The 9761-nt window shown below is 36.8% G+C and overlaps 1 protein-coding gene across 1 annotated transcript; it reads right to left on the bottom strand.

The window, feature by feature from the left end:
* Positions 1–234: 234 nt before the first annotated feature.
* On the bottom strand, positions 235–2222 carry LOC149409287 (transmembrane protein 8B-like). The gene is made up of 2 exons (XM_089649992.1): positions 1576–2222; positions 235–965 (listed from the first exon to the last, which is right to left on the bottom strand). The coding sequence occupies exons 1-2, from the start codon at positions 2081–2083 to the stop codon at positions 235–237; spliced, it is 1239 nt and encodes a 412-aa protein (XP_089506118.1). The 5' UTR covers positions 2084–2222.
* Between the last annotated feature and the right edge of the window lie 7539 nt (positions 2223–9761).

Raw genomic sequence — 9761 nt, 5'->3', positions numbered from 1 at the left:
GTGACCAGCTCGGAACAGCCAAGTACAGCCCCACATTCATCTATCCCATCTCCTTTCCCTCCCATTTACCTTCCGCCTCGCAACATACGCCAATTGGGGATTCCATAGTCTCACTGGCTCCAGAAGGTTGGGAACAGTTAAAAAGTAGCATAAAAAAATAAAAATATATACCAAGGTTTTTAAAAATATATTATTTATTTTTAATACCTACAAAGTTAAGCATCTTTAATGCAATCATAAACTATTAAAATTTTCATCCACGTCGTACAACGTATCATCCCCGTTGACAAAATCCTTTTGCAAATCCGTTGGAGGTAAAAAATACAACTTTGTAGGAAGCAAACAAACAATGCTCAAAGCGATAGTCATGTGCCAAATAGAGTGGACAATGTAATAATTAGAATTTGTCTGCAGAAGCGTGAAACAGAGCAATCCAGTAACTACCAAAATGAGTCCAGCAGGTAGAAAGAACAACCAATACTTCTTAACTGGAAATAAAGCTCGGGTCTTTCTACAACGCAGTCCCCACGCAGTGAAAACAATTACTGAAGCAATGACGATGGGAATCAAAAACACAAGCATTGAGAATTTGTCTAACTCAGTTCCAAAAGCAATTATGACCGCTCCAAATATGTGTAAAACTGCCACGATGCGTTTGTCTAATGATGCCATTGCTACAAGAGTAACCCAAAAAGACAGGAGTCCACAAAAGAAGTCACAGTACTGCAGTACTCCCATTCTGACGATGCAGAGGCCATAGGTGATGTTGTCACTCGCATCACATGCGTGGTAGAATGTGGAAAAAAACATAGTTGACAGGTAGACCAAGGCTTCTGCGTAGTAGGCTCTGCGGATGGCAAAGTAGACGGATGGTATGAAGAGGATGTTGCTGATGGTAAGGCAGAGAATTGCGGTGAGGGTTTCACTGGGAGGCGGCGCGTTGGTACCGTCTGAGCAATCTACGCCTGGAATTGAAAAAAATACCTTTTATAGCACTGTTTAATTAGTGATTATATGTCCGGAATAACACCATTTCATACCACCATCCTGGTCACCTCGAGTGGTTTGCTACGTTTGGTGACTGTCAGAGATGTTCGGAACCAAAGTGTGAGGTTTGTCTAGGTCTTGTGGCGGGCCGGATCGGTAGAGGACAGGAGGAAGCCGCTTTGACCGGCTAGCACTGCAGTGGAAGGGATGGATTCATACGTCTCTCACGCCTGGATATTGACCCTCAGTTTCCTTTCTGCCCTCACACCTCCACACAGCATTTCAAAGATGACATACGACTTAAGTGAAATTATTTTTCTCAAAGCCTCCTGTGTAGAGTTAATGTGAAAAAAATACAGAGCCATATGACGATATATCCTCTCTGCCTACCTTGGCGCAGAAATGGCGTGATGATTGATTGGTTAGTTGGCTTAGGCAATTTCTAAAAAGTCAGTCCATTTTACAAATAATATTCGGTGTTGTAAGATGAGGATGAAAGATAAATGTAATATTTGGATATCATACAGTTATAACAACTGTATGTTGTATAATACTCGGTATAACCGCTAAATAAAATGAAAAACTCACCGGAGTAGCCGCCAAAGCAGATGCATTGGGACAGCAGATATCCATTGAACACAAAGGAGTAGCACTCTCCGTAGTTCCCGTAAGATCCTTGAATGCAGCTGGCCGAGAAAATTGACACATCTACGATGGCATTGCAGGAACCTTCCTCAAAGACTTTTAACAAACTATCTATGGCATTTTTATCATTGACTTTGATCCCCTTATTTATTGGCAATCCAAAGTCTGTCATATTGGCATTGATTCTAGCCTTTCTTTCATCAGTTAATCCACTGGTACAAAACAGTCCAAAAGACACGTACCACGCTCCTGAATCTGGATAAGGTATATGCACCAAATCTTCGAAGGTACTAGCGTCACCAGGACTCAATATTATTGTAGCATTCGATGAAATACCGTTGAAATCACAAGATCCAGTTTCTTGAGGAATCATTTTTTTCCCCTGAGCAATGCACACGACAAATTTTCTTGAATCTTCCACATTAACGCTTTGGTTCATACTTAACTTCATTGTTAAAGTGCCCCCGATATCGACAACTGGATTAACAATTAATTTTAACGTTTCTAAAATTTCTGAATCAATTTGTAAATATGTTGGTTTGGCTGCATTAGAAGTTGACGGTAGATTGTAATCAATTGAAAAATAGCCTGTTTTCTTTTCTCTGACAAGTTCTGTTACCTTAATTTCCTCGATTTTATTAACTTTTAACACATTCTACATAATTCTAATTGTTCCTCTTCTAGTCTAACATAGCCAGATTTGCTGTACGTTATAGATATATAATGCCATTCATAAGGAAAATGGTTGATGTTAAATTAAAAATCTAATACATCAGACAAATCTATAGTACAGTCAATTATGTTTTTGGCTTTGTCTTGACTCGGTAAGCTTTTTGCTTGAAATCTGAACACGGCCCAATTGCAATTTGTGCATTCGGAAACGATTATCAGTTGCAGTTCTTGGTTCATCTCTTGGTTGTCCAAAAAACACTTATACACGTCTCTGGTATCGTTATTGGCATTATTTCTGAGTGTGAATTTCATGGGTTGTCTGCAATCTATTGTAGAAGTGATAGCTTTCTTCGCTCGTATGTCTGTGTATAGAATGGTCCTGGATTGGATGGTGAGACCTGAAAATAATAATCATAATTCGTCATATAAAATAAGAAAGGATTAAATACTTTTTCTTCTCGTTAAAAGCATCTTTTCACTGGCCAAATTAAAATATATTTAAAATCATAAAATGTTAACAATATAAGGCCAATGATTAATATATAATATATCAAATTTCATCTTTTATCTTCATATTATAATCTGTTTTTTGAATTAGATATTCTTCTATTATTTATTTTTCATACTCATTCCATAGTACATAATAATATAATGTGTACCCAAATCGCCTTGAAATATCCAACACCTGCAGTATTTTAAATAAAATTACAAATAAAAATGTACCCAACATCGATCCTTGTGGAAAGCCTAAGTTGTTTTCAATTGGCTCTGTTTATGAGTTATATACTACTGATAGTTTAAGGACGGGTTGTTTCGGAGAATTTGAACAATTCATCAAATTTCAACGTTCATTTTCGGGTTCTGTGAAAGTCCTATTCAAGTTCTGTTTTTATATCATTATAGGCTAGTTGCTTGACAGAACTGAAATAAAAACAGAACTTGGAAAAATCTTTTACAGAACTTGAAAATGAACGTTGAAATTTGATGAATTGTTCAAATTCTCCGAAACAACCCGTCCTAAGAGACAGATTTGAATGAACATTCAAAGTCCATCTTTTTGATAATTCTATTGAATTTATTACACTGAAAAGAGAATTTCAGACATGGTAATTGACCGTTCCATTAGTACTCGATTATTTCTATTATGTTTAGGAAGGAGGGTTTGAATACCGCCCCCCCCGGGTACCATGTATTGGATAAACAACACCTCTGCCATAGGTCACCCCAAGTGGTTACTACGTTTTGTGAGGTAGCAGGGGCTCAGATATTGGCGGAAGATGCGTCTGTCTATCAACTGAGAGGTTTGTTGAGTAAGACCCTTTGACCTCTCCACCGGACTCGTAAGACTCATCGCCTTGCACTCTAGTAGGAGAGATAGATTCTTAGGTCTGTCATCCCTAGTTTCTAACCCACCACTCATACATTGTAAACTCACACAGTATCTCCAAAGATTCCCTTTTTTGTAACAAATAGAGATAATGATATACTCACTGGGATCTACTGTGCTGAGGATTTGGTGTCAATATAATTTCTGTATTTGGTGTCAATATGATTTCGGTTTATGATCTCCTTATGTTTTGTACCCAGATTTTTATTTGAGATGTAAACGTTATTATTTTTTTAGATGAATACCGCGCAACAGTCCAAACAACTCCCTGGAGACAGTGAGGCTATAGCATCCTAAATTGGAATAATTTGTGAGGCTGCGGGTAGAGGGAGACGGAAATAGGATGGGGAAGAAGAGGAAGGTGTGGAAGTACCCGGCAATTCAAACTGGTCACCAAACACGGCTAAAGCCATTTCGAGCATTATGGTGGTCTCACACCAGGGCGATACTGGGATTACCTTTAATTCTGTCACTCCCTTATAATATTGTTGTCAGTTTCGAATGAGAGTGGGATTTTACTGTAGAGTTTAGTACGGTAGTATAGGCTTTTTAGAATAAATGTTTTATTTGAATTTGTTTGCTGGATAATAAATACCTTGCTGTTCAATTGGGTCCAAATTCGGGTTCGTCCAACTCACGAAGGTGGCTCCGTACCACTCTCCGGGCTCGGGTGCGTCCAACCGTAGCTCCATCGTGTTGGTGTCCGAGCGCAGAAGCACCGCGTGCTGGGCGCGCCCGCCGAGCACGTGGGCCGGCGTGCTGCCGTTGGTAGGATGCACCGCGGGGAACGAGCGCGCTTTCAAGTGCACTTCCACGTCGCGCACCGGGCATTCTCCGGCTGCAAGTAAGTTACATCATTAATTATTAATTTATTTATTGTTTATTGCTTATTGTTTATTGTTCATTGTTTATTTGTTTATTGTTTATTGTTTATTGTTTATTGTTTATTGTTTATTGTTTATTGTTTATTGTTTATTGTTTATTGTTTATTGTTTATTGTTTATTGTTTATTGTTTATTGTTTATTGTTTATTGTTTATTGTTTATTGTTTATTGTTTATTGTTTATTGTTTATTGTTTATTGTTTATTGTTTATTGTTTATTGTTTATTGTTTATTGTTTATTGTTTATTGTTTATTGTTTATTGTTTATTGTTTATTGTTTATTGTTTATTGTTTATTGTTTATTGTTTATTGTTTATTGTTTATTGTTTATTGTTTATTGTTTGTTTTTTGTTTATTGTTTATTGTTTATTTACACCGTATCTGTTCGCGCAACATAGGTATATGGGATTGTTAGGTATGCATCCACAGGCTTAGTGGACAAGTGTAATGTCAATACCAAATCCTGCAAATGTCCTACCTACCCTTTTACCCATCCCAAAATGTCACCATATTAAAAATATTGTTGCGACACATGTAAAATTTGACAAGTGGTGTCAGTTGTTAATCAGAACTCACAGTGATAACTAATATCAGACAGGGCGATTATACATATATTTGTGAAGTGCAATCAACCATAACTCCTGGAGACGTGTGATAGTCATCAACGGGTGAGTCCATCTTTCCTGCATTCCAATCTGGGCTTATCTTGTGCTCCAGAAGCCCAGATTTATACCTTTTTGATTATTGCACTGTCCATCGGGTTCGTCGGATGCATAAATCGTCCCATAACCTAACATTTCGGTGTAGTTTGGGACTGGTCCTTTGGGCGTGTGGCATAGCACACCACCTCTAAAAATATATAGTGGAGTCGCAGCTTCGCGAAGCCATTTTTTGGTTCTTTCGAGCCGGATTACCAACGGGGTATTTAAAATTAACATATTTAAAGTTATAAATAAATATTATTTCCTCTTTATACTTTGTTAATTTGTATGTACTAGGTTGCATTTGTAATTATTGTTGTGTTTAAATTCCTACATACAATTAATCATGGCGACTAGCGATAGTACTCAGGATATTAAAATCAAGTTACTAGAATCGAAGATTAATTTGATGCATAATCGTGTTAATGAATTATACGAGAAAGCGAAAAGTATTGCGGACAGGGAGACGAGAAGTTCGGAGGATTTTGTTAAACAAACGGTTAATATAGCTACATATTATGCACAATTTAATACGTTGTGTGATGAATTTCATACACTTCAGTTGAAAAAGGATTCAAATTACAATATGAATTTCGATTTGTGGAGTAAATTCGAAAATAAGTACTGTTTTGTAGTTTCTATACGCGAAAGCATTATAGCAAAGCAAGATTCATCACGTGATCGACAGAAGTTAAATAATTCACCATTAATTAAGCTCCCACCGATCGAGATGCCATCGTTCGATGGTAATCAAGAGAATTGGTCGATATTTTATGAAGCTTTTAAATTAAACATTCACTCAAATGAAAATTTGAATACGTCGCAAAAGATGCAATATCTGATAGGGAAACTCCAAGGAAAGGCGTTATCAGTTTTTGCGGGAATACTTCCGAACGAACAAAATTATTTTTTAATTTGGGAAGCTCTCGAAAAGAAATATCAGGACAAACGCGTGCTAGGTACCTTTTATCTGAACAATATTTTGAATTTAAAATTATTGGCACCTAGTAACCCAAATGAGTTAAATAATTTTATCGAACGGTTTGCGTCTTCCATAGCTGCACTCAAGGAATTAGGTATTGATGACCTAACCGATTTTATAATATTACATATTGCACTGAAAAAATTAGATATACAGTTGGTGCAAAATTTCGAAATGTCTATACGGGAGAAAGCTATACCTACATATACCGATTTAATAGAATACATTCGGTCGCATGTCAAAATCCTAGAACGAACTGGGCAAAATGATAATAAAGTTGTTAATAATAAAAACAAAGTTACGCATTCATTCGCTGTGGTCGAACCGAAGTCAAGTAATAATAATCGTAATAGGTGCCGGAAATGTAATCATTCTGATCATGTTGAATTGTTTAAATATGAACAATTTAACGAATTAAGACCAAATGCTCGCTTTCAGTTTGTGAAATTAAATAATTTATGTGTAAACTGCTTAAGCGATAAACATAAAACTGTGAAATGTCCATCTAAATCGGATTGTAGAATTTGTAAAAAACGACATCACACCGCTCTGCATTTTGAGAGCACGGTGAATACTGAAAGTCAATCGAAAAACGAAGCCATTACATTAATAGCGCGTAATAATAAACAATATAATAATTTTTCTGCGGGTAATATAGCTACGAATGTACTACTGCCAACCGCGCAGTTATTTGCTTATGACAATAAAAATAATCAAGTAACCGTAAGGTGTTTAATTGATTGCGCCTCGCAACAAAATTTTATCAGTTTAAACACTTGTAATGAATTAAATCTTAAAATAATTCCTTTAAATAATTCAGTAGTTAAAAGTGTTGGTTCAGTAGAGACACCAATATTGGGACACGTTGCGTTAAAAATTAAATCCCGCGTTTCAGAAGATACTTATAAAATTAGTCTATTAGTTGTCGATAAAATAACTGATAAGCTTCCTACACAACATGTTGACACAAAGTCATGTGAGCATTTAGTGGGTTTAAACTTAGCGGATGAATCCTGGAACGTTCCATCCGATGTTGATATCTTATTAGGTGCACAGTTATTTCCATATATTCTGCTGGGGAATAAGGTTTTATCTAAACATAATACGAATGCACCACCGGCTATACAAACAGTATTCGGGTATATTGTAATGGGTGAAATACCTACGTGTACGCCGGAGGTTTCGTGGACGTTCGGCCCCATAACCAATGTAGATTTATATAATGCGTTATCCAAGTTTTGGACAATGGAAGACATGCCTATTAAGTCGTTGATGAGTGCTGAAGACGCAGAATGTGAAAAAATGTACCTCGAGTCAGTCCAACGGGATGAATCGGGAAGGTATATTGTATCTTTACCGTTTAAGATAGATCCTAATAATTTAGGTGATTCGCGCCGTGTCGCGCAGCGTCGATATGAATATATAGAACGGAAATTTAATACGTCGCCAGAATTGCATTGCAGTTATAATGAAGTAGTTTCTGAATATCTGGAAAAGGGATATATGAGGGTTGAAGTTCCGTCTTCATCTAATATTGATGAGGGATATTTCATTCCTCATCACGCAGTAATTCGTAAAGATAAATCAACAACTAAAACTCGTGTTGTATTAGATGCGAGTACAAAGACCAGTCCAGGGTTGTCACTTAATGATACTTTGTATACAGGTCCAAATTTGCAATCTAATTTATTTACACTTTTAATTAAATTTCGCTTATTCGCTGTAGCATTAACCGCAGATGTTAAGCAAATGTATCTACGTATAATGGTAACGGAAAGCCATCGTAAATATCAAAAAATTCTTTATAGATTTCACGAAGATGAACAAATTGGAGTTTATCAATTTAATTCACTCGCGTTTGGTTTGAACTGTTCACCATTTCTAGCAATGCGAACTATACGGCAGCTAGCGAGTGATGAAAGAAATCGTTATCCGAAAGCGGCGGAAGTTGCAATTAATGATTTATATATGGACGATTTTGTATATTCTGTAAATACTATAAGTGAAGGCATCACTTTGGCTACAGATTTAATGGCGATGTTCAAGTGTGGAGGATTTGAATTAGTCAAATGGTCGAGTAATTCTCCTCATTTACTGGCCCAATTACCAGAGTCGCACCGCGCGACAATGGATTTTTCGGATAAATGTAGCATTTTAGGATTAAAATGGGATCCGATATCTGATTGTTTTCGATTTATGATATGTCCGACGGAGGAAAAAACTATATGTAAAAGATCAATTCTTTCCACAATAGCTCGTTTATTCGATTTATTAGGTTTGGTTGCTCCGGTAATTTTATATGCCAAATTACTTTTACAAGAGCTGTGGTTAGAGAAAGTAGGATGGGATGAGGAACTACCCCAAAGTATTGTTAATAGATATGTCAAATTCAAGGAAGAATTACCGATGCTTTCTAATTTAAATTTACCTCGATATTTGGGAGTAAAGGAGGACTGCACGATAAATATTATCGCCTTCGCAGATGCGAGTATGAAAGCATACGGTTGTGTAATATATCTTCATGTCACGGATAAGGGTGGCAACACTACAATGAATTTGATATGTTCTAAATCCAAGGTGGCCCCTCTGAAAACAGTGTCGCTCGCTCGATTGGAATTATGCGCTGCGCTTATTTTATCTAGACTCGTTAGATCTATTATAGATACTTATAGAAATCGCGTTTCGATAAACGATATATTTGCTTTTTCAGATTCAAAAATAGCACTTTCTTGGATTCACTCGTCCCCGCACCGGTGGCAAACTTTTGTAGCTAATCGAGTTAGTGAAATTCAGGAAAATTTACCCGCGAAACATTTTTATCACATAGATGGCGTTACCAATCCTAGTGATTGTTTATCACGAGGACTACTGCCTGCTCAGCTGGTCGATCATTCTCTTTGGTGGCACGGTCCGCCCTGGGCTGCGAACCCAGTATCCGAGTGGCCTGTCGAAAGATTTTCCCCCTCACGAGAGGAGGAGAATGCTTTGGAATTGAAAAAAATCGCATACATTTACAATAACGTCAATAGAGGAAAATTCTCCGATATATAATCTCGCTTTAAAAATTTCCTCATGGCCAAAACTGCTGAGAATTGTGTATATATTTTACGATTTATGCGAAAGTTATCACGCTCAACAGTTATAAGTTCCACGGAATTAAACATTGCTGAAATGAATGTATTAAAAGCTTTACAGAATAGGTATTTTAGTGCCGATATACAATTAATACAGAGGGATAAATTATGCTCACCTTCAATCCGAAAACTAAACCCGTTTCTAGATCATAATGGCTTGTTACGTATAGGTGGTAGATTAACAAACGCGAATATACCTTTTGAAAACAAACATCCAGTACTTCTACCAAGACAGGATCATATTGTCGATATAATTATAGACTTTCACCATCGTGTGAATTGTCATACTGGTGCACATCTCCTTATGTCAATAATTAGACAGCGTTATTGGATCTTATCGGGGAGAAATCTAATACGCAAAAGAGTACAT

Source organism: Hesperophylax consimilis, unplaced genomic scaffold (genome assembly GCF_061612785.1).
Source record: "Hesperophylax consimilis isolate HC1 unplaced genomic scaffold, BYU_Hcon_1.0 scaffold_32, whole genome shotgun sequence".
In the NCBI taxonomy this organism is placed as follows: Eukaryota; Metazoa; Arthropoda; class Insecta; order Trichoptera; family Limnephilidae; genus Hesperophylax; species Hesperophylax consimilis.
Note: the sequence above shows the minus strand (reverse complement) of the source record. Positions and strands in the feature narration are given on the sequence as shown.